This window comes from Pieris rapae, chromosome 2, assembly GCF_905147795.1.
Source record: "Pieris rapae chromosome 2, ilPieRapa1.1, whole genome shotgun sequence".
In the NCBI taxonomy this organism is placed as follows: domain Eukaryota; kingdom Metazoa; phylum Arthropoda; class Insecta; order Lepidoptera; family Pieridae; genus Pieris; species Pieris rapae.
In genome coordinates this window covers 8,975,389-9,003,091 of record NC_059510.1, presented here as the reverse complement: position 1 = coordinate 9,003,091, position 27,703 = coordinate 8,975,389, and the positions used below count along the sequence as shown (strand labels likewise).

General features: G+C 31.4%; 1 protein-coding gene across 1 annotated transcript; it reads left to right on the top strand.

Annotated features, from left to right (window-relative positions):
* Nucleotides 1-254: 254 nt before the first annotated feature.
* LOC110991873 (nose resistant to fluoxetine protein 6-like) lies at nucleotides 255-27,638 on the top strand. Its single transcript, XM_022257425.2, has 15 exons — nucleotides 255-930; nucleotides 17,246-17,362; nucleotides 19,361-19,494; nucleotides 19,840-20,012; nucleotides 20,795-20,952; nucleotides 21,433-21,537; nucleotides 22,018-22,178; nucleotides 22,451-22,551; nucleotides 23,032-23,163; nucleotides 23,568-23,733; nucleotides 24,037-24,116; nucleotides 24,679-24,904; nucleotides 25,506-25,680; nucleotides 26,111-26,253; nucleotides 26,552-27,638. Exons 1-15 carry the CDS (start codon nucleotides 348-350, stop codon nucleotides 26,678-26,680), a joined length of 2,583 nt encoding a protein of 860 aa, XP_022113117.2. The 5' UTR covers nucleotides 255-347; the 3' UTR covers nucleotides 26,681-27,638.
* The last annotated feature ends 65 nt before the right edge of the window (nucleotides 27,639-27,703 follow it).

Genomic DNA, 27,703 nt, shown 5'->3' with positions numbered 1-27,703 from the left:
GTATAAGTCTCGTGATAATTAAATACCAATCTTAGGAAATATCATCTCTATTCGATCATAACGTCCTCGTAACTTATACATAACTGTATTGTAATACAAGATACGGAAGGCTATATAAACTTTCATCCATCATGCCTCCACGTAAGAATGAACTTGCCTAATACAAGTGTAGCATCGCGCCCTACAAGGATGCCCTAGTGAAAGTGACTCGGAGCTCGCCCCTAGCCACAACTGTTATGTCACACCCCACAATTCGTCTCAGCGCCGTCAGTCGATAAGACTATGCCGTCGCGCGCGCACCTCTCAAAAAAACCCGTCTAAAGACATGTGCTTGTGATACTAACACTATGTATCGCCTAGTGTTTACCATCCTAGTTTTAAGTGCAGCCTGTTACTGTAACGATCTAAATGACACTAAAGGAAGTGCCCGCGAAGAAAAGCTCCGCAGCGCGTTAATCGACGCATTTCAGAATATCAAAAAATCTTCAGCTACAGGTGGTATTGAAGATTCCGATTTGATCGGTTCGATTTCAAATTCGAGAAATGCGAAAGTCAATGATGATTCGTTCGATTTATTTGCCGATGAAGATGGTCTAACGTTCAACGAAGGTGCGACTACTGATAAGCCTATTTCGACAACGCACAAGTCGCACAATGTCCAGCATATTAAGACGATTAAGATAGAGAAATCAACAATTGTGCCGAAAGATGTAGTGGACGTGCAGACGAATAACGAGAGGAGCATACCAATGAGGCTAGAACAAAACGACACCCATCTTCTTGGATTAGAGAGTATGCTGAGAGTGATTGATGCTCCAATTTTGGTTGCACAGTGGAACAGATTGCGAGAAAACGTGACGGGCCAATGCAGAGAGGACATGCAGGAGTACATCGAAGGACTTAAAGAAAGGCTGCTATGGGCTTTAAAGAGTGAGTTTGTTTAAAGGCTTTTGTTAGTTTAATAGGTCACCTTTATAGAATTGACCCAATTTTAATTAGCTGTATTAGTTTTATGACATTTAAATTGTTATTAATGATAAAAGAATGAAAAGATTTCTTAAAATTTATAACGGTCGTTGCGAGTCGTTGTCGCGTGTATTACTGGAGATTGTTCGTGGTCTGTGGCTGTGTCCGAGGCAGGTTTATGACATAATTGAGAGCCGCCTTTCACGGCTCTTCCGCAACGCACACGTTACCTAACCAATACCACATTAACCTTCTTATCAGCTTTCTACCCCACGGCTAAAAATAATATTTACCAAAAAAATTAAACAGTATGTTTTTTTAAAAATAACCCTTCAATAAAAATCTAAAATATATAAAGAAAACAAAACGTAAACCATTTTGTAATTAACTAAAATTAAATATAAATATATAGACTTGAAAATATTTAAATAATTCTAGCCACCACAGACAAAAGTTTTCTATTCGATTATCTAAACTGCCTTATGTAATGTTTTGGTGAAAAAATCTAGGTCAGTGTACAAGGTGGTCGCTGGTTCCTCAAATTGCGTTTATCTACACTCACAAAATAATCTACTGAGTTTTTTCTCTTACATTTTGAAGTCTTACAGTTGGAGTCGCTTTACGTTTTAAATTTTCAATTGCCGTCGCCTATTATGATTTTTGTTTTACTGCACAACCATATTCCAATTGCGCAGGTAAAAAACATTGAAAAAATTTATTCAGTAGTGTTGTCCAAAACTAGTTTTATATATTTGTTACCTAACAGGTATTGATGATGATGATTAAAAGGGTTTATTATATGCCACTGAGTTTCCGAGAAGTTTGTGGACAAACTTACACACTGGTCAGACTAATAACCTACTTTTTGAAGGCATTGAATAAATTAATTACACAGCCAGTCTTTGAACATCCTCAATAAACATACGTTTAAACCCTCACACCTACGACGATTCCGAGTTCGATAAAGTAGATCAAAATTCGAAACTGGTCCAAACTAGCACGACTCTATATATATATATATGGATCGTTTCAAATGGCCAAAAAAAAAATATATGTATATATATATATATATATAGAGTCAGGCTTGTCGTTACAATTTTTTATATAGATTATTGTGTTTCAAGAAAGACGATGTGATGGTTTATTTTAAAATCTATCCCTGAGTTGCAAACTTTTGCTTCAAATTTTAATACGAAAACGCACTATTACAAATACAGATTTAGTGTCCTCGTTTATTATTGAATATTTATTTACGTAACAAATATGTAAAAGCCATTGAAGTTATTTGTTTTTTTTATCCTTCGACGTGATGAGCATGATAATTAATTAAAGGTCGTCAATCAATATATTGTCTTGAACCTTTGACTCCACTGTGTTGTCATTTGTTTTAATTTAATTAAAGCGAAAGCGAATTACCAATGTGACTTTCATTATTCCAACTTACCGGAAACCACTTATAAAATATTGTGGTTGATAATAAACCTCACATAAAAATGAATTAACTAACTTAATCCGCAATCGCTGTTTCAAACAGGAGAGCCAAACTTATATATGGCTTAAAGGTGTACTTTTATTGGATTTAAAATGTAGTGTTTTCAAACGAGAGCAGTGTTGGCCTAGTGGCTTCAGCGTGCGACTCTCATACCTGAGGTCGTAGATTCGATCTCCGGCTGTGCACCAATGGAGTTTCTTTCTATGTTCGTATATAACATTTGCTCGAACGGTGAAAGAAAACATCGTGAGGAAACCGGCATGTCTTAGACCCAAAAAGTCGACGACGTGTGTCAGGCACTGGAGGTTGATCACCTACTTGCCTATTATATTTAAAAATGATCATAAAATAGATTCAGAAATCTGAGGCCAAGACCTAAAGAGGTTGTAGCGCCACTGATTTATTTATTTATAACTGCCAGTTTACAAACCAAGAACATAGAACAAACAAACTGACAATAAATTGATTAGATTTTTTTTCAACTTTAGGCGTATTAACAGAACTATTTAAACTATCCATCAAGATTTTTCCCTTATATTTCAAATAAATGAAAAATATTTTGTCGTGCTGGAAATTGGCTCTGAAATAATGGCGTAACATGCCTTACGGAGCTTAAGCCTAAATGAAAAATAAAATAAGGTTACCAATTATGTACAACGTAACGGTTTTATTTAAGTTCTTTACGATATGCGTACCGTTAGTCTTGTCAGTTACATATAGAATATGTTTCCAAACACCTGACCAAAATATGAATTGCAAGGGCGGTGACCAAATTTGTAACGATCTTCCGTTGTGTCTAATAAGTAAAGTTAAAATTTAGCAGTTTATAAACTGTGTTTTGGACAAAATGAGATCATCTAACGGACTAAAATTTGTGTCAGATTTTGTTAATTTAGACTTTTCCACGCATATTGCTAAATATTTAGTAAATAAATACGTTATGGTCACAGGTGCGATGTTGTTATTTCCCTAATAAGATTTCTTATTTTAACTCTATAATCTTAAACTATAAACATATTTTATGATTTCATTTAAATGCTTCTTCATTACATAGGGCAATTTAATAGTGCCATCATGTCATGAACTACCATTAGTTGAACAATTAACGGTTATATGTTTTAATGTAAATATAATATTTGTAAATCTACACTAATATTATAAAGAGGAAAACTTTGTTTGTTTGTTTGTAATGAATAGGCTCATAAACTACTGGACCGATTTTAAAAATTCTTTCACCATTCGAAAGCTACATTATCCACGAGTAATATACGCTATATTTAATTTTGAAAAAAAATAGGGTTCCGTAAGATATTAGGATTTTTCGGACACAAGGTGTAAAAAATCAACCAAAAAAGTTACTTATTTTATGTACCCTGCTATTAAAGATAGAACCATAAAATGTTCTAAGTAATTGTAGATCTTAAAAATCTACAAAAAAAGTCCGCGATACACTATACCTATCTATGTCGAGTGAGGCACAGTAACCATAAATGATATACATGGCAAAACGACGTTTGCCAGTTCAGCTAGTAGATCATATTTTTAAAATAATAACAACGAAACGAATAACAAATATATCTATTAAAATGTATTTAATTAATTAGATGTTTGCAAAAAAATTACGATATCATTGTACATCAACAAAAAATGCGCAATGTTGAATGGACTCCTCTGATACCGATATTAACCTTGTCTAATATTAATTATTGTACAAAATCACTATACCGAAATTAATTTCGAAAAATATTTCACAAATATTTTAATTAAAACAAAATAGATTTCCTCATGCAGTGTGCTTCATACGTTATGTAATAAACTTAAGCAAATCGTGTCTCGGTTTCGCGAATCGGGGTTAATACAACATTACTGCCATACATTCACCCACTTGCAAAGGTTCTTCCGCTTTTATTAATGTCACAACCTTTTTTACTTTAGTGTCAAAGCTTAAGGGCCGGGTATGTCAACGCTTAGAACTGAGTCGGATTTTTAACATAATCTAACTAAATAAAAAAATCTAACTATTGAATTTAAACAAAGTCCTAAAGTGATTACTTTCTTTTTAATACACATTGGTTTGTTCGTTGATTTTTCGGATATCAACTGTAGGGCGCCAATAGCTTTGGTTTTTTCATGAGTGCAACTGATTTTTTTTAAATTTCCTTTAACAGGCATGATATTTTATTATTTAAGTAACAACGAATAAAAGGGATTGCAACGACTGAGAATTTGTGGTTCCTTATATGTTATTTTCGCGTGTTGTTTCGTAAATGTAACAGATATTTTATCTTAACATATTTTGTCCTAATTTTGCTGCCCAATAAAAACACTTTAAAATATTGAATACTCTCACGATCTTCATTGACTTTGTAAACCTTATTCAGCACTCGTTGACCGACTTGAAAACAAAGACCATATAAAAGACAGGAAGATAATCCAAGGTCCCAACGATGATGAATGGCTTACGAAATTATTACTCCCGCGACATATCACCTTGTACTTAAAATCAAGATGGTTCATTACAATGATAAATGGTCACCGATATTCCAAAATGCCAGATGTCATTATACTTTATAAAGTTATAATATCTCATTTATATTCAATATTTTCTTTCCAAGCCATAAAAATAATAATATCGGTTCAAGATCTCAGTTATTCATTTTTCATCTTTGAACTTATATTATAGATTTGAAAACGTCACTAATATAAGCATTAATGATATTTTATAGTATTTATTAAACTTTTGAAATAATTGTGATGAAAAAATACCCAACTGGATGTTATCGATTATAGGCTCATGTCAACAAGAGTCCCTCGCGTAAACCACGAATTAGAAATCAAGACTTCATGATGACAGTAATGTCACCCATTACACCAATAAGGTTTTATATAAATCTTGAATTGCGGTCTTCATTACTGAAGGTAGTATTAATATTGCTACAAGTTCTTTCGCCCCAGGTGATTGGTAGTTTTCGATTTTTTAAGGGTCTTGATTGGTCCAGCAAGTACAGGGTCACACAAGTGGTTACGCACTAAATTTAGTTCATTCCAAATAGGTCGTAACGTGATTAAGATTCGATATGAATCACCATATAGTTTCACCACACTAATTACTTGTTAGTCGAAACACTCATGGCGTTACGTTATTTTTACGTAAGCACAAATATTACATTTGGAGAGACACGCGAAATTTTGCAAATTATCTGCGTACGTGCCGCGTAAATTTCGTTCATAATTGAAGTAAGCGAAGTTACAGAGATGAGATGATAAAGAATTTGATTAAATCTTGCATGTGGGCGTCATAACATTTGCTAAAGTAACACTTCTGGTATAATTAGCAATCACTAAATATGCTAGATAATTAACTTAAATTAGCTTGTCCATAGATTACTTACGCTAGAAGAAAGGGAGTGTGTGATATGCATAGGCATAGAGTATAGATAATAATCGCCATAGAAAAATATGGAACAACGTTTAATGCGTAAATCAGTCATTTAAACCGTAATATTTATTTCAGAAATTTCAACTGTTTTATGTATAGATACTTTGTAACGGCGCACTTAAATCCCATTTAGATATGTTGGCTAACGCGTTGCTCAATGTACTGCAATGTCCTTTGATAGGGGATAGGATATTACACCATTTACACATATTAGCTTTGAGCTTAGGAAACGTTTAATCCACATTGTAGGTTTCCTGTTAATGAGAATTCTGTAAGGCTGCTTGCTCACGATAATCTTGCACGCTATCGTAAAATAGCACTGCGACAATTTGTATGACGATCTGTCATACAAATTGTCGGCCATGCTAGGTTTATTAAACTAAGATGTTCATACAAATATTTGACACAAAGAGAAATTCGATTCGAATGGCTGCCACAAGTTACTATTCGTATCTGTGTATTAATGTCTCTTTATAAGACACCATAATATATTAAAGTTACTGTTTTCACTTTTATGCTATTAATGCTACTACAGACACAGCTTATAATATAAACTTGTTGCATATAATGAAAAAATCTATAAAGATTAATCCATACGCAGAATTTATCCCAAGCCCCATCGGGTCTGTTCCAATTCATTATCCATCATTATTAAAAAAAATACTTAAATAGTATGACTTAAACACATTTAATTGACATATTATTACACCTGATTTATTTATCTTCAAGCGAAAAGTACCACTAAAGATCTAATTACTAATTATGTATGTTTAATTAGTGTATGATTAACATCGTTACACATTACATTTCTTAAGGTTACTATTTAATCTAAGTGCAAGTTGCAAGATCAAATCAGGATGCTGTGAAACCTGCCGAGCTGCGCCCGCGAACGCCATACCTTCACCATTTCACTTTCCTTTTTAGATTTTATTAGCACTTTGGTACTTTTACAATATTGTGGTATATCACTATCAAATTATTGTAAAATAATATTCAAACAATCATATCTGTACATAGTTTTAATTTTCACCCAAAAAAATAAACTACATTGTTTGTATATGTCTAATAAATAATAAGGTTTTTGTATAAACAAACTCCAAATAAAATGTCAATACATGATCAAATTTTTTGCTAAGATTTGGAGAATTCTGACAAAAGCCAAAGACTGATTGCAGATGGTTAAAATTTAAAAAACAATGGTGAATAAGTAGTTTTAAAGTCAATCTTATCGACTAGCCTTAACCCCACAAATAATCGTGAGAAATTTATAAGACAAAATTTCCTATTGTTAATGCACTTATGAATTACATAATTAAAACTTAATACCACGATGTCACGCTAGGCTTTGTGGTTTGTTATTTTTTTACTTCTAGTAAATATCCTAAAATATTTATTTTACTGAGCTCTTTTAAAATCACATAATCAAATAGACTTATTAGACTTGACTTTAATCGACTTTAATATATTTAAAACGATTCTATATTATTATAGATATATCCAATCTTACAAAACGTTGTTTAATATAACCTTATTTTAACCATTAAGGACACAAAACAGATACATCTCTATATAGTAAAAAAAATCTAATATATCTAACCTTAAAATTTAATAAATAAAATATATTATCAAAAGGTGTCCTTTCAGGCAACCTTACTATTAAGTTAGACAAATAGTAAAATGATTCATTAATTATCCACTCTAGACTAAAAGGTATTTTCTACACTCTTTCTTTTTTCCTTTTTCCTTGGAATCATTAGATAAAAATCTAATAATATGAACTATGCACTTCAAAAGTATCGCGCAATAGGTAATAAAATGGAAAACGCATTTTCGTAATCAAATAATATGAAAACACCTGTCAATTTCCTAATGTGATGATATGTAGAATATTGCAAGTCCATGGGTATCATAGAGGCAGCTATTTATCACGCAACGAAATCAATGGTCACACACTCAGGGACTGTTGCATCAGAACGTTCTTCAAAAACACCATAGTATAAAAATCAACTTACATAACTTTTTTTTTTTTCATTTATTTTTAGGACGCTATTACGATTATTTGTAGGTGCGCCTTTTTGTGCATATGACCCAAAAAAATTAGCCAGGAATCAAAAGCCGTGACTTCGGGTTTCACTGTTGTACTATAATAAATAGACGATAGGGGAAAATAGGTTGGGATCCAATCAGTTAGAGACAATTATATGATATGGGCTAATGGGGAAAGGAACGAAAAACATTAATTTATAACTATTATAAACACGCAATCTTTGCCCATATAATGTTGTGCGTCTATATTATCTGACAAAAAAATATAATTTTTAATTTTGTAATCAAACGCGAGGAACTCCTATACTCTATCGTTTTTATAGTCAGAATTTAATCAATATTAAATTCTGTCGGATGGAATTTATGGATCTCATTTTTTGTTCGACTACTTTTGATGTTTTTTAATTCAAAAGATTTACTTACCTGGAATGTGGGTTGGTACGGGCCTCTCTCCCAGGGTCTGTCATATTGTTTTTTTTTTAATTTAGATTTGAATTTAGAAGTGACAAGTCTTTCATGAATAGGATATTTATTTAGATGTAGAGTAATGCTTTACAGAATGCGTTTTATATCTCTGGAGTGTGGTCACTTGAAAAAACAATGGACGGGACCTATAAAGTACCTAATGCTAGGACATAATAAAAATATAGAGAAGTTAATTAATAATAATATAAGTACGTTATACATATGTTATTTAAAATATTGATCTTTTGGCTGTTTCCGTGTGAAATTTAGGTTTATTGATACATAATTCTAGTTTCTCAGTAAGATTTAATCTTTATATTATAAAATAATATAGTCAAGTCGTCGGGCCTAGGGACAATTTTTTTTGTTGTTACTTCTTTCTTTGGTCTTTTTCCGGATATTAAACTACTAGACTACTAGTAGACTACCCTTACTACTCCCTAAAAGAAATCATTGATGTTCATGGAGAACCTGAGACAAAATTGCGAACTATTGTACAATTTCAGGATCCAAAGCCCAACCTACCTACAATAAAAACTTTTGTCCAAAGAAGAATTTTTACGTAACCCCAGGTAAAGTAACAAACATTTTCTTAAATTTCTTTAAAATGGAATCACATACTTTTCTAAAACACCAAACATTAAAATAATATAGAAAGCGTGCGTCTAAATTGACGTTAATAAAGTAAAATACATTGCTAAACAAATATAAACTTACGGTTATTGTAACAAGGGATATTATGCAATTACGCAATAGTTGTACAGGACAAAGACCTCGTTTTCACCTTGCAATAAAGGAAAAAATCATAGAGTACAGAACTATATTATAACAAATATAATTTTTTTTTCGTTGCTTCGGCTAAATTTTATAGGTAGCTTTTGATTATACTTAATTTTTGATTCAGATCAGTTAGGTTTGTACAGAGAAAGTAAATTTGGTAATGGTTTTGCTGTAATCTTATGTTTGACCAACATTACTTTATATTTAAAGTTACTGTTTAATTTTATATAAAGTTAAACAGTGGTTTAGTGGCAAGCGCCTCTCAACCTCAAGGTCGTGCGTTCGAATCACGGCTGTGTGGGATCTAATCGCCATAAAAGATACTACGTACGGCACAGACGGCCTACCACTTGCCTATCAACACAAGCATCAAATTATCTCGAAATGGTTACAGAAATATGAGGCCAAGACTCACAGAGGTTGTCGCACTATTGCTTTTTTTTTAATGATTTATGTTATGTAACGAGGATTGGATCTTCATGTAATTATTATCAATAAAATAAATTGACATGTGCATGATACCATATACGTGCTATATTATTATGGGTTCAGCAAAACTGACCTTTAATTCCGAATCAACTCGTTTTTGTACTCTAGAGCTTATTAAAAATTATTATTTACACTTAATTGACTGTAAATCAAAAGTTATTATATTGTTGCATATAAACGAGTATTATTACCTAGTAACATTTTGCAATGTAAGGCAGTCTTTGTGCAGTCAGAAAGCTCGCCATTCGGAAACATGTCAAAGCCTAGATTGCTAGATAGATTATTGAATAGGATAAAATTACATTTACCTTTTTATCTGTATTTTTGGTCATTCTATAATATATATATTACATATAGAATATTATATACATCGCATTGGTATTTTTCTATTTAATTGTTTTTATATGTTGAAACAATTTAATTAGCATCTAAATGGTCTATCCAAATTAGTTGCTTTTTTATTCGTATATTTTCATAGGCATGGCATCTTTAAAAATAACCTAAAATCTGTTGGCAAAAAATAGTTTTTAGTCACACATAGCTTTTTCCTCATCCATTTATAAGAATAATTACTGGTTATTATGTCTTAACAGAAATTTTATACAAATTGAGGAGTGTGCTAAACAGCTGATTGCGTTATGGTGCTGAGTTGTAGTTGGTCAGTGAAAGTGTATGGTGTTACGACACGACGCAAGAGAGACGCGTACGCGGGTGCTGTCGGGTCAAGTTCAACGGATATCTGTTTTGACCTAACTTTTAAATTATTATTTTTATTTATTTATTTATCATATATATTATTTATCATATAATAAATTACCAGTTGAAATCTTCAAATCATTTACTAATAGATAAATCATCTTTTAATTAACTTTATTGTAATTACAAAAGATCAAAAGAGACGATTTACAAATGGAATTAAAACTGTTTCCGTAATTTCCCGTTTCTCATTACGAGACAAGTTCATTATTAAGCATTTTAACTTTCTTTTTTATAGAACAGGAGCGAACGGGCAGGAGGCTCACCTCACAAATACCACCACCAATAACACCAACTCAATACATTTATGTTAATACCGTTACAGACAATAAAACTATTTGATTTATAGATCATAGACTACCTAGACGAAGTCTCAGTGAAGAAAACATACCGCGATTTTCTTTTGTCTTATACCATCCGTTAGAACAAACATCTCAATATGGCTCAACAACATTACACGTGTCTTTTTTATGGCCAGTGAAAACTGTACATTGATATTATCTTTATACACAAACCTGCACCGAATACAGAGTAAAATGAAATCAGCTTACTTTTTATCGAATCTGTATCACCAGTATTAATCAAATAAAAGGAAGCTGGAAAGTTATAATTCGCGTTGTACTCATCAAGTCTATGACTTATTACTTATGAGTCAATCATTAAGAAGCTATAACTTAAACGTACTAGTCCCTTATTTATTAAGCTCATACTATCTTCTTGGCCTATAGTTAACTTAGTGATCTCAATTGATTATATTATCTTACTAAATGATTTCGTTATAATACCAATGAAATATAAGTAGTAGTAGTAGTAGTAGTAGTATATAAGTAGTAATAATTTTTTTTATTTATATTTTGTTTAATAAGGTTAAAATATCAAATACATTTTTAAATTATAATAGTATCTTTATATAGTAATTAGTTGAACGTTAACAAGGAAACTCGTTAATAATATTTATTTAAAGGTAAGTGAAGTCCAATATTGGTTTTGTTGTACAGCGTAATATGTTGTTATAATTATTTTATCATTAGGATTTCGATAAATAGTATAAATCTTGTAAAAAAATTATATAACTGAATTATATAAAATTCGACGGATTCTCAATATATAGGAGCATATAAGTTATTAGTATTAGTTTGAATCCCATATTTAGGTTTTTAACAAAACAAAAGCGTGAGCTATGTCATTCTGATATGATTGGTGCATAATGCTTGTAAAACAAGGCAGTAAATATTTAATTTTAATACTTATTGTTCAATTTCACTTGAAATTCGTAAAGAACAATATAGTATGATAAAATATGACCTATGAATACAGACTAGTCATTTATTATATTGTATAGTTATACCCAGTGATTCTAGCTACCTAAAAGACATTAACCCAGTAACTTCGGCACGTATCTAGCAGTGGTTTTGTAACATCATTACAATGACATTAGGTTTGCTAACTGTACCTAGCTGGAATAGCAACAATCTGCAATACTAATCTATACAACTATATGATTGTGTACTCTATAGTAAATTGTTTATAGGTATAATCATTTTTAATCTATGCCTCCACGAATCTAATTAAAACTTCTTACGTAAAAACTTGTGAAGAAAGTGTAAGTAAAAGTTATAATATAATAATTTCAGAGATAAGTAAGTAAAGAATGAAAGTACAAGTATTTTAATTACAGAATACCTTTCTATAAATTAAATATGTATAAGAAACCTTGCTAAGAAAATGTTACATTATTTCAAATCATTTATTTGAACATAGACTATTTTGTACCTATTAATACATTGATTACATTGAAACGTTAATTCCGCAAACTTTTTAAGAAATTTCAAATAAATACCATCATCATATATTACGATAGACGAATTAGGAGTATCATCAAACAATCAGCCATGTCAAACTAGCATACAAATGTCAAATAGATTTTTTAAAGTCATATTCTATGTTAGTATGTCAAATTGTATGATCTAATAAATTCCTCGCATTAAAGCAACGTTGTATTACCAATGGATTTTAAAATGTCACTAAAAAGGCTTTATTTGCTCAACTCACAATATTTTATGCAGACTGAGTATGTTGGTCAAACATTTGAAAATCGGTCATTGCAACACGTATAAAATAAGTAAACTAAAACATATATGCCCATAGAGTATAGTCAAGGATAATTAGAGAGGTCAAATTTCGTACAAAATAAATAATTAAAAGCAAAACGCATATTAGCATTTATCGTTAAAATTATTTGTTTTAGATGTTATTTTGTAACTAGTCTACATTGTTATGTTTAACTTTATTTTTGTTAATTTAAATATGCACTTTTTTGCTTTGATAAATAATTAATAATATATTATTGTACATGTGCAAGAAAGTGTTAATAAATAAAGTTAAACAGTTATAAAAATTGTTGGCCGTATTAGTCGTAGTAATTGAATAAAGTTATAAATAAAAAAAAATATATAGTTAATGTTATATATTTCTATTTGATACGCAAAAAATAAGGTCATAGTTTAGTTTATACTTTTTACTAATAAATTATTTTTGCTAGGACGGGTTTGTTATGCGGTATATTATACATGGTATCGATGTGAATTCTAGTTCACAATAATATAAAATATTTTATTCATAATATATGTTGGAATTTTGCCGGATTTACAAACTAGTCATTATAAAAATTGATGACATCGCTCCGTATATTTTGAGACGAAAAATAATTTAAATATTATGATTATACAGTCATTATAGAACACTAGCTGGCCTGGCAAACATCGTTTTGCCATGTATATCATTTATAATAAAAAATAGGGGTTCATCGTAGAGGGTTGAAAATTTTGGGTTGTATGTATTTTTTAATGCTGTTGATACAGTTTTAAATTTTAATTTAATATTCTTATTTAAATTGGGTGGTGAGGTTTCTGAATCAATGGGATGAAAATTAAATATTTGAGTTTTTTTATTTTTCGCCTTTTATTAATGTTTTAAATACTTATATTATAGCTATTCGGGACGGAGGCTAATTCAATTGCTAGAAAAATTAAAAATCTATTGATTATCGTTATCATGTAGATTAAAAAATAAAGTTGCATTATTTTATTGAATATTATAACCGTTTTTTTTCACTGATATCTTGTACAAATCTTAATCAATAGTATTACAGCTTTTGGTATGGGATATCTAATAAAAAAATTATAAGTTTTTGATTTTATTCGAACGACACGTTTGCATAGGCCTCACAACCTCCATTTAAAGTAAACGGAAGTGAATTTAGATTGAAACAAGTTATAAAATATTGTCTCAATTTTAAATAAATGCGCCATGTCGAAGAACTCTCGACCTCACCTTGGGCCTCTTTCCAAAATTGAGAAAACCGGAACTGATCTGAACTTGAGGTCGTTCTGAAGGAATATAAAACTTAGATGAACTATACTTTATTAAGTTTTTTTTTATTAAGTTACCTTAAAAATAATAAAGCTTCAATTTTACTGTATCTTTTCAGGCCTATAAACAATAAAATGTAAAAAAATGTGGTGCTGTAATATTTTTATATCTAGGCTTCAGATTTCTGTATCTCTTTCATGATCATTTGTTAATCTAATAGGCAAGCAGGTGATCAGTCTCCTGTGCTTGAGCCTCACGATGTTTTCTTTCTTCGTGCACAGCCGAAGATCGAACCTGCAAACTCACGAATGAGAATCATACTTAGAAGCCACTAGGCCAACATTGCTCAGAACTATAATACGTTTATTAATTTAATACCATCATATTAGATACCGTTAAATGAAATTATGTGGCGATAAATAAATTAAAACATTGTGAATTAAATTCAATGTTTTAATTTATTTATCGCCTATATGTCATTAGCTTGAAAGTATTACACAGATCTTTAATCTGGGTCGTACTGCAAATATATAATCATAAGTATACTAACAGTAAAATGTCAGGGATAAATAGTTTTGACTGTTTTAAATTAATTGAACAGGAAACGAACCTCTAAAGAGGTCAGTGATGTTAATTTTAATGTATAAACGTCATTGAAACAATGATATTTACAATTACTTACTACACGATAAGTAACATTTGGTTTCTCTATATCCTTATCAATTGTATTTGCAAGCCCTAGTTTTACTTTTTAATTACAAATTGTATATTGAGCAATAGTGCTAGTATCATATACTTTAATAACATCAAAGTCAAATTAGTTCAAATTAACGACAATACGATAGTCTGTAGTAATTTCATAGTCTTTATTATTAATGTAAGACAGAAGATAATGACAGCTAAATATATTATAGATTGGCAAAACAATTACAAAGGCATCAATATTGACATTAAAACATAACTATTGAATAGATAGATTTCGACATAGGATAACATTTATCACGATTATACCATAATTATTAAATTTACCTCAATATAAAATAATAATATTATATACAATACTATTTACATCACAATAACTGTTCGAATTGGTTGGTTCATATATCTGTGCTACGAAACATTGCAGGTAAAGTATCTGTGCTATTTAAAAGAAAACTATTTGATATCCTTTTGTCATTATTTACCGCCATACCGCGCTTAACGAGATCATATGCCGCTCTCTTCTAGGTTAGTTGTGCGTAACCGTTTTGCCTCCGTCAATGTTTCAGCCAATTCCAACCCATGGGCATCTAGAGACGATGACAAACGGCCGAATGGGCAGTGTTTAATCCCTTGGAGGATATGGGGTGCTACTCGTGTGGCCTCGTTAGAACCGTTCCACCTAGGTTCACAAACAAAAAAGCTGGCGGAAAATAATAAACAGCTCAAATATAACAGTCCTTCCTCCATGATTTTGATCCCTTTGAAGGAGAGACTCGTGCTAATTATAAATTTAAGTTGGCGTCTGCCAGCATTATAGGTACACTGCCATAGTGACCAAACTTTGTTTTGATTTTATATTTATTAATTATTAATATTGGTATTACTTACATAGTAAGTAAGAATTAAGAATCTTGTAGAATACCTAGAATTGCGCCATTGTAAACATAAGTCATCAGCATTGAGTGTCAGAGGAAAACGGTAATGTAACGTGACAGTAGGAAGCGAATTTCTCCGCACATCGCTTCCTACTACTGCGGAAGGAAATCGCATATAGAGATCTCGTGATATTACTTCTTTCGGTCAAAAATATTTACATTCAAATTTTTGTCAAAAAACCATTGCAAGATATTGTACTTCAAGCTTATAAAAATAAAGCTTTAGGGCTTACACCCTTTAAAATAAATAGGTTTAAAAGGCCCCATTTATAATTTGACCATTGTTTTTCTATTAATCTGTATAGTGCACAAGTACATATATGCGCAGACATAAGTGCGAACGCATTCGCGACACAGGCCATCACGACACGTTCCACATGGGCCTATGCCAAGTGAGCACAGGTTTTCTCTTTTTATTGTTTTATTTATTTTTAATAACTGACGCAACAGACATAATACTATATTTACAGTGTATGTTACAAGTTATCTTCTCTACAATATATGATAATTAAAATTATATATATATGACAATAAAAATACGAGTAATTCAGCAAAAAAAACATTTTTTTTTTTCAGCAAAACAACAAAACAGCAAAACAGCGGTATAAGATAGACACTTACCAACGGTTTCTTTAAAATTGTTCAGCCAAAAATAGAATATATCTAGCTCCGGATAAGTGTTCTTCTTGTTACATATTATGATTATATAAGTGTACACAGCGGCGCCAAACAGTTTTACGTGCCCATCTAAAGAGCTAACGAGGGTCCTCAAACATCGCGAACCAAACTGAAAGTTCCCAATGCCAATTGTTTATAAGAAAACTGTTAATGATTATCAGGTACATTATTATAACGAGGTATTTATCTCGCTGGCTTCGTGTTACACTTAAAACACAAAATTAATATTTAAGTATAATCTTTGGAGTATAAAATTTAGCATAATGTAGCAATATTAGCATATAATATTGCGTCAACACTAAAATATTTTGTTTACGACCAAAATCGAGACACAATCGTTTTCCATCTGGATCCCTACATATTTTTAAATATTTTAATCTTATGTCTACCTTCTTTATAATATAAAAACGTGTTCCTTTTTGGTTTCTTTGTATTATTCATACGCCAGTTGCTAAAATAACGTACCTATTCAACATTCAAACGTTGAGCGTTTTGTTAATAAAAAGAGGCAAAAACAGCTGACACGTCTCTTGAAGGTAGTTTTGTTTTCAACAACAATCTCCTATTTCATTCGTACGAAAGTTACATGTTAATGTTTTAAACAAATTGCGCGCATTATAAATCTATAAGAAAATACACACAACAATATGATCATAATTCAAAGCTTCAGGTTGAAAAGTGTTTTAAGTTTATATTAATATTTGAAATAAATCCTAACATTCACTTTATTGACGAAACGTCTTATAATTCGATGAACCGGCTGCACGCACGAAAGCAGCATAACTCATGCGGCGTTACCTCGCTCTGAGGCGTTCCATTTAAGCAAGCCTTTAAGTGCAAGCCAGGGCTCGGAATGAGCGACAAAAAAGCACAATCGGCCTCCGTGTTCGGCAGCGTTCGACATCTGTCTCTTATTAATTATTATTATAATTGTATTTATGCGTACTACTAATAAATGTAACTTGATCAATTCAATTGTGATTTCCATTTACCTCCTTCTCTATATCCATACAAATATCTATCAAACAAATAAAATCAAAATTTTCTTTATGTATTTTCTTATGATGTTATCGCGTTCAACTATCGGCAGTAAACCGACTTTATAGACAACTAATTTTTTTTCAGTGGAAGACGCAAGCGGCCGCTACACGTCCATGTTCTACTGGGGCAACAACTATTGGACCGGTTCTGCGGAGCTTTGCCAAATCCTGAATGAACAACATGCTGCACATCACAATAATCGTAAGTTAAATGATTCTTTCTACAAGTCATGTTGAAAAACCTTAAATGGCTTTTTTCGAAATTTGAAAAATGTTCAGTGTTAAATCGTGGGTTCACTCATAATGCAGCTTCTTAGTAGCTGAAATAACTCAAGATGTTTGCTTTTTTATTACGAAAGTTAATAAATAAATAAATGACTAGCTAAACTGATTATACAGAGAATAGACTATGTCCAGGAACGAACTTACGAACCTGTAAGAAGTCTTTTTTTGTAGATATTTATTTTAATTTAACTATAAATTATAGATATAAATCTTGTACCTATTATAATAATAATTGTTTATTCTAAATTTCAACTCCTTTTTAAGACCCGGGGCTCCACTGTCACACAGCTAGGTACTAGGAATATTTATCAGGCATCAGTCTCACACAAAAAAACATTAATAGATATGAATAGAGAACAGACATGAATAGATAGAAAATTATTTATTTATAATAATACATAACTGTTTCTTTATTTTGTGCTCTAAGTATGAAATTAATAATTAAATAAAGATTATTATTATTGAAATGTAGTGATACTACAATACTTTTTCGTTCTTGCTCTTACCGGCATCTTGTTCGTTGAACTCTACTTTATACGATGCATAGATCAGTCTGATGTGTATACATTGTTGGGTCTGAACAAACTTCCGGTTCCTGTGGACGTCATTTAAGGGGCAAAGATTATAGAGATCCATAGTGATTATATATAAAAAAATAACTTGTCGAAAAGTCGATAATTGGGCGAGACTATAAAAATGTATAAAACCTAAATCGTAATAAAGAAGGTATAACTACAAGTTAATTTATTCAGTCTCTTAAAATAATTAAAGGCTAACCTTCAATGTATTGACGAGTGTTTGTTACCAACTAGGCTAATTCATTGGTTATAACATTTATATTATAATATTTTAAAGAATTTTTAAGAAATTTATAAAAAATTACAGGTACCTATTTATATCATAAGTCAAGTTATCGTTATTTTGTTTTTTCGTTCTAGAAAGAACTAAGAGCCACTCATGGCCATGTGTAATACATTTATGGATATTATGTTTTGATAGTTATGGATTTAAAAGAAATAAGGTTTGCTTTAAAATTATTTAGATGTTTACGAGAGGTATAGCGTGAAGCAACAGATTACAAATAACGAAGTGTGCTGTAACATTTCATAATCTGCGCGTACATTCCCCTGTGGACTGTGGCAGTGGGCGCGACTCAATTTCTGTTTGGTCATTTCTTAATCGAACCTTTATTTCTTCATAAGATGAATGATTCATATCCAACGAAATTTATTGCTTTAAAATGATGATACATGCTCCATGAATTCACGATGTATCATTTGTTATAAAGTAATTACTTTTCCCTTCGTTCGGGATGAAAAAAATATTAGGCCTTCCGCTATACGATTTTCTCCCAAATCAACAATAAACGTTAGATAAAAATACGCTTTGAGAGAAAAAAATAACAACAAAAATGCAAGGCTCATTTATATACAATAAAATATATGTTATAAAAAAAGTTACACGAAGATCATTAAATATATTGTGATTTTTTACATAATAAATTCTTGTATGAGCTAAGCTCATTGATGCAGCGAGTATTAGAGCGTGAAAGAAACAATTTTCGAGAAAATTCTTTACAACCTTACATTGCTATTTTACTTAAAATTTGTAGGTAAACACAAGGTTAATGCTTTTACAAACAAGTTTTAAAACTATTATGTATAATTTTAATTAATATGTATATAATATTACTATTAACAAGGAGAAAAAAATACAAATAAGGTCTGAAATAACTTGGATTTCTGTTGTTGGGTGGGATGATGCGATTTGACAATCCGATAAACGTAAAAAAAATAATCTAACGTAAATTCAATCCCATTTATCATATTTTTAAACTTTATAGATATGTGTTAGATATATAAATAGAATGCAATAGATACAGAAACAAAATTTAATCTCACTTTTTTTATGACAGGCAGTGGAGGCTCACAAATATTTAGCGAGTGGCGCCAAGACGTGTCTATGTCAGGCCTGGGCCCTCCTTTTGATACAGCGTTCTACAATGTACGAATGAAAGTTACCACAGATCTACACGAGATTATTAAGACTGTAAGTACACCAATAAATTATGTAGCGTTGTGTTGATAAAAATTATAAAACAATACTTCATATAATGACAAATTTTATAAGGTGTTTTGTTAAATAATGTCGACACTCATGTTTTATTAATTTTTCTTGTTGACGAAACAACTAATTTTATTTCATTGTTAAGCTTTAAAAGGAATGATCATTTGAAAAGATTTTATTACTTGTGCAATCTACAATTAATATATTATTATTATGTTATAATGAAAAAGAACCTTTTCCTTTTTTTGAACCAAGATTATTATTATTAGTGTTGGGTTGGACGGTAGGCAGACTTAACATATTTTTAACATGTTTTAATTTCTATAGCGGCGCACAATTCACCTCGGCCTATGTTTCCCTCGGGCCTGCAGCCGGGAGCAGGTAGGCGCACTGGTGAATGCGGTCCAATCTCCACTCCTTCATCACACGGTGCTCGCTGTTCGGTCGCCAGAACATGGCGGCTACACATACATCGAGGATCCGACCTTTCAAATTTTACTGTAAGCCCTTTTAAAGCTTTGCTAACTTTTAGTATACTTTCCGTATTACCTTAGTTAGCGACTTAAATATATTCTTATACGAATGTCAATGAATTTACATATAAAACTAGACGATTTTTCGTTGTAACTATATAAAATTTACCCTTAATAGCTGAGCATGAATTTGAGCTTTACTTTTACGTACGATTTATATGACGTTTATGACCTTTATACCACTAACATATAATTATCGTTGTTTTATGCGATAATTGATTGGTATCTTAAATTTCAAGAGTGGGCAGTTGATTGGCATATTTAGAAATAATCGAGTCAAGGTCTTGTAATTTATCTTCATATCTTAGTGAATGGTTGATTAAATAACCGTCGGGTTATATTAAATAGCTTAGTTTGTTTTTGTATAGAATACACAAAGCCTTGTAGCTCAATTATGAACGAGCAAAAAGGCATTAATTTGGGCAGCTTGCATAATTTTAAAAAAGCTATATATATGAGATGAATTTTAACAATGCTATTATATTTTATTTATTAAATTACAGATATACAAAAATACATACTACAGTACTAAGCCAATAGCCAATGTGTAAAAAGATTAAAATACATATTAACTACATAATACACTGTGAACACACTTTGCGATCATATAAATGGTAAACAAAGAAATAAAATAAATCAAAATACTGACTTTATTATCACGCAATTTAATACATAAAAACTAGTATATATTTATGCGTTAACTTTTTAATGGGCAATTCTCATATAACCAAATTTTACAATTTTTACAGAGGAGTATGCTGCTTAGTTGGAGTTCTACTAATATCTGCTACAATTTACGATGTGAACCTCTCGCGTGAGGTTCGCGCGCGGAGACGTCGCGTTCAAAATATGTCCGTCGAAACGGGCGCACATTTACACCCGCTTGATGCAATAACCGTATCTAAAGGTATACAGCGATTATTCTATAAATATGTAATCTGTTTTTCAGTCATTATGCTTCTAAAATTATTTTTTAAATTATATTTACCATAATAGATATTTCTAGTCTAAAGTACGTAAGGGCTAATAACTATTATACTAATAACAATAATCATTATTATTTTAATAAATGTAGTAATAAATGATGTTTACATAATGCGTAGAATACAATTATAAATGAGTGCGTTTTTTATTAATAGTCTGAGGACGTGGCACTGACTATACACCACCAACCGGACGCTGTGGAGGTTTTAATCAACCTTTCAAATGATAAAGTCTATAGTGGGTCAATCTTTAAAGTTTATAGAATATAATTCAAACAATTCACTTAAATGGAAGTCCTATTAGTATTATGCTCTCTTTATATATGACATCCCTTTATAAAGGTGAAGGTGTTTAGTAATTTAGCTCTTTTTTGTTTTTTATTCATAATATATGTTTGATGCAGGAAAATCTATGTACAACGTAAACAACAACATAACGATAAACAGTAATAACTCCGAGGAACGTCTCACAGGAGAAACTGCATCTACCGATGAAGAACTTAAACTCAGTAAGTGACTTTTCTTAAGGAATTAAAATTCCATACTTGGATATATTTATACATTCGATAATATAGAGAAGCAGACTTAAACAATGCACAGATAACTTATAACCCAGATAAAGATAAGTAATAGTGAATATTATGTCCAGTCGTAATGGTTAAGATTTGTAATTTTTTTTCATGAATGTATCTGGATATTTTGGATACAAAACTCTGTTCTTTTATCTAATGCATTACCTGTATAACTTATATCGCTTATATCACTTATATCAGTTATATCACTTATGTAACTTATATCACTTATATTCAAAAGACGTAAGTGCAAGCTTGACAAGTAAACATAATCTTCACGATCAGCTGTCTACCGTATGCAAGTCTTAAAATAAAATTTCGTTTTAAGTTTTGACCAATTTGTTGAACAAGTAATTTATGAACTAACGTAAAAACAGACGTATTACAGATTAATAAATAAAACCTCACCATCCTCAGGTGTATGGTCAGAACTTCTGTTGTCATTCTCCATGAAGGCCAACATTCTGCAAATCTTCGACCAGTCAGTGGGTGCTGACACTGTACCTGTTGTCCATGGTTTGCGTTCGCTCTCCATGGTCTGGGTTATATTTGGACACACCTGCATTGTAGTTTTTAAGGTAAGAAACGAATTATTTTCTTTTATAATATAGTTAATAGTTGTAGTAGTGAAAAAAGGTAATTTATTAGCACACAGATACAATGTATATATAAATTGTTTGATAGCTCATATAAAGTTTAAATATTAGAACTTGATTGGTGCGTAAAATTATACGAATCCTAGTAAGATATTTATTATATATAATAAATTATATATAATATATATAATAAGTATCTTACTAGAGAGCCTAACTTATATCGTGCTGAATAACAAACTGTTATAACGTTACAGTATGCAGACAACACGGCCCTCAGAGCTATACTTGAAAAAAGCTTCTGGTTCCAGCTCATCATTAGCGCAGTATACAGCGTTGACACATTCTTCTGTCTCGGGTATTTATAACATCCTATTAAGTTACATTTATCGGGTAAGTTAGACAGAGGTAATAAATTCGTTTATGTTTTTTCACTTGTTCAATAAGTCGCATTATTACTGATGCTGTATATAGTAGTAGACTGTGTTTCTACTAATTCGCCTATGGTAAGTAATTGCGTTATTCTGCTTCTTATTTTTTTACCAGAAAAATCTAAGTAATTCTAAAGAATGCTTGTAACATCGATAGCTCCATCAATAAATTCATCTTTTAAATATTTTGTGGTCAGTTTGAATAACAACGAGACAAGTAAGTACGTAGTAGGTACTAGACGACAATGTATGTTGTCGCTGTACATAGATTTTTCCTTAGTTTTTAACATCTCTCGAAGCCACATACTCGTAGTGACAGTTATTAAAGGCACATAAAACATGTTTTTTTCTAACAGTCATCAATCTTGGAACCGTATGATTAAAATAGTTGTTGGTTGTAATTACAGTGGTATGCTGGTGTCATTCCTGTACTTTCGAACTAATGCGAAGGGAAAATTGGAAAGGCTAACAAAAGGTAGACGCAAGTTCACCGCTGGGGTACTTCAATTCCTTGGACTCATGGGATACAGATTCGCCAGGTTGGTACTATTTATTCCCTAGCTCTACGTTACTTAAATATAATTCAAGCTGTTTAAACTTAGGCCTCATCTTCCGTTACTTTCTCTTAATGAAGTTTTTATGTATATTAATTACAAATAAACAAACAAAAATATCTTTATTCATATAGGTAAACAAGTACACTTATGAACGCCAAACAAATTAAATTAATTGTGAATTTAAAGTTACTGCCAGTTCTCAAGTCAAGGGCGTAGAACGGAAGAGAAGAACTGGCAATAAACTCTCCACTACTCTTTTTAATCGTTAGTTTTTTACACAACGTTTCTAAGGAGCTGCAACCATTACACCGTGTTCCATATGACATCTTGAGTAATCAAGAATAATAAAATAATTGAATTTAATCAAACAATCCTATATTTTACAGATTAACAGCTCCATATCTTTTCATGCTTGGTGTGGTAGAAGTAACAATGAAGTGGTTTGCCCACAATGCTGTGTTTGACCCACCGGCGATGGACCATGAAACTTGCCCAAAATATTGGTGGAGAAACCTTCTCTATATAAACACACTCTTTCCGGTTGACCAAATGGTAAGAATCTTACCATCTCATCTATTCCATGCATAGACTTCAATTTCTAGTAGTCAAAAACGTCTACAAAATGTTTGCTTCAGATTTTTGTATAGAAATCTTAAAGCGCCCCCTGGTGGTTTCATGTATTTCAATAATATCTTTAGCAACATAAATTTATAGAATACTTGGACTGATCTGGCTGAAAATTACCATAGAGTTCAACTATCGTTTTATTCCGAAACCCAACCCTTACTTATTAATATTAAACCTACACCTAGTTAAAAAAATATGTTTTTGACTAATATTAGTTTTATCTTCTAGTGCATGTTATGGAGTTGGTACCTATCTGACGACACTCAATTCTACGCAGTCAGCGCAATTTTACTCATCTTAGCAACGAGGTAAGGATGTTAAATACTTGTTGCAAAAAACGATACAGGCGTATATTTGTACCTCATGTGATTTACCTAAACTTAAATCTTTCATACTTAAGTGAATGACTAAAATCATTCGTAATAACGAAAAAAAGAAAAAACACAAACACTTGAGGTTTTTGTATGCTCGACACTTTAACTTATTAGTAAATAAATAAATAGGGTTTAGCCTCTTTAGGTCTTGGCCTCAGATTTCTGAATCTGTTTCATGATCATTTTTTAAATTTAATAGGCAAGTAGGTGATCGGCCTGCAGTGCCTGACACACATCGTCGACTTTTTGGGTCCAAGACATGTCGGTTTCCTCACTATGTTTTCCTTCACCGTTCTAGCAAATGTTAAATGCGCACATAGAAAAAAAGTCCATTGGTGCACGACCGGGGATCGAACCTGCGACCCCGGGTATGGGATTCGCACGCTGAAGCCACTAGGACAACATTGCTCAACTTATTAGTAAACGCATGTTTATTATTAAAAAGTATCTCTTATAACGATATTTTAGTGATTCAACGTATTCGTAATTTTTTCAGTCAATTCAAACTATCATTGATCCTGACGGGTGTTTTCTTCCTATCGTCACTCTTTACGACCGGATATGTTTCTTGGACAAGTCAACACATTCCCAATAGCGAAGATCCGTTTACACAGTTCGACAAAATCTATGACAAACCCTGGACCAGACTGGGACCTTACCTAGTGGGCATGGCGACTGGTTGGATCCTATTTAAGACTAATTTGAAGATCAGGATGAGTAGGGTAGGTTTTTTTAATATTTGTTTGGCGTTTAATTTATTTATAATTATAATAAATCTAAATTACTATAACTTAGTAAAATCAATCTAAAATGTACCTAAAAATAAGAATTAATAATTATCAATGTTATTCAATATGGCTCTACAACACTTAGATCCCAGGCCTTGCCTTTTAGATTTTTCTGTTGTTTAATTAATTTGTTTGTAAAGCAAGTAGGTAATGACCGTTCTGTGCCTCAGAAACCGTCGATTTTTATATTTATGATTTAAGCTCTCAACGTTGTCATTCACCATTTAATGTAGTAAATAAATATAATATAATAACATAATAAACAGTTCAGGTATTTAATAAATAGTAATAAAATGTATAAGACCCGCAAAACGTATTTAAAAAACATTTATAATAACGATTCGACAACTATTTAAAAATGTTTTGCTATCCCCTTACACTGTTTGATTTCACTGTAAATACGATAGTGACATCAAATTGTATAATAATAATTAACAAAATTAGATTTTTTTTAAATTTTAAAAATAATACATGTGAATATGACATCATGCTCCATTCTATGGTAAAATATGACTAATTATATATCCTATTACAGATATGGGCAATCGTGGGTTGGGTAGTATGTACTGGAACCCTTCTATTCCTGATCTTCGGTCTCTACCGGACTGAGTTGAGCGTAGGAAGTGCAGCAGTATACAGCGCTTTGTCGCACTCTTTATGGGCTGCCTGTATAGGATGGATCATTATTGCCTGTTCCACTGGACACGGAGGTAACTTTGGATTATTTTATAAAAGATATCTAAGTTGATAACCGCAGTGGTCAGTCCACAGATCATTTGGCGTCTGTACAGACTTTCCGAGTTAAGAGGCTTTTAGCCTTTGCCATTCCTATATAATCGAAATCTATACTTACTAAAAGATAAGATTGTATACAATATACATTTCGCAATAAATTACTTTGTATGTAAAACAATTATAACAAGAAACTCGACCGGCTAAAGATTCCTGTTCGACCAGGCCAAGGAAAGTGAAGAAATTATAATAATAACAAATCAATTCAAATAAAAAAAATATTTAATTAGAACCATCAATACAATACCAATATGTTGAGAGAGCTTATTCGTAAAGCTGTCGAGCTTAACCATAAGCTGTCAGTATTTATCCCTTTTACTGTATACTTATCTTCATACGTGTGTGCAGGATGGGTGCGTCCGTTGCTGTCAGCGCCGGTACTGTATCCGTTTTCCCGCGTCACATACTGTGCGTACCTGGTACATCCCGTTGTGCTACGAGTGGTTGCCATGTATCTCACACATCCGATACATCTTGGAGAGATGCTTGTTGTAAGTATTTATTTATTACCTTAAATAAACAATGAGTACTTCGGCGCTCCATGGCTTTGTAACTCATAACTAACAGACTTGCCCGAAAAATTTTTTTCGTAGATACAGGTCAATCAGGCTCGTCTTAATAAAGAACAATGTTACAATGGAGAATTCTCCACTTCATGTTAAAGAACGAAGCAGTTTTTTTGCGTCTACTGCTGTATTTATTAAACTACGTTAAACCCTTTAAAATGAATTATTCTCAGAAGAAAACAGACGATCCAAGTTAAATTTAATTAACCTATTTTTTTTCCAGTTTGTTCTCTTCTTGGGTCTTACTGTGATATCCTATTTCCTCGCATTCGTGATCTCCGTAGCCTTTGAAGCACCCATCGTCACAATGCTCAAAATAGTTTCGCCACAGAAGAAACCGCATCGGGTTTAACACTTATTTATAATATAGAGAAAAATACCAACGAATGTTGATGTGCAAAAAATTAGCTTTTTACATTTTGTCAGATTTAGCTCTCTAGATTTAAAAGGCACAAACACGATATTTGTTAAGTCGCAGTCAGATAAAACCTTTTCATTAGAAATGTATATTGGTTCATCAAGTTAACGATAGTCAGAATAACTTGAGATAATCAAATCGCTATTAAGTCGCAATTCGTTTTGAATTGTTTAAAAATATCGTACAAAATTAACTTAAGCAGAACTAAAATATAGCTTTCAATTTGTTATATCTTATTTATTAATTCCAAAAGATAATTCATAACAATTTTATTAATTTGCATTATTATTTCCTTTTCTAATATTTAGTGAATCTCGTCGTGTTTGTTAGCATATAAAATTAGTCACTGGCTTGCACGGACTTTGACTTTGCATGAGTGAATGTTTTCTCTTAATACTATTTAGTCTATTTTTATTGTTAAGCACAACAAATATATCATGTTTCAGAATTAATCATAGACAAGGTTCAATCTGACAGTTATCTTAATATTTTGACAGATAGTTATTTGGCGCGTAAATTCGTCACTGAACTCGACTATTATAATTTTATTTACTATTACTCAAAACACAAGCAAAATTGTTGTTTTTTTTTATTTACAAAATGTGTCAGTATAATATTTGATCACATTTTTGTACAGATTATTTTATTATTGATGCACAGTATGAAAATGTGGTATTAATCGTATTATAAAATGTTGACTGAAACTGAAACGCAGCCTAGTAAGAATTGTGTACCGAATTTGTCAAAAGTTATTATATATTTAAGTTTGACTTAGTAATGTAAACACTAAGTTCCAAAAATGTAAATAGATTAAGTTATGTAAATACGATGTAAATATAGTTTAGTTTTAAGATTTTTGTAATATTTTATAATAAAACACAATATACCTTTATTATTTATTGATTTATTAACTTATTCTTAAACAAGGACTAGATCTGAAAGAAGGCTTGGTAATCT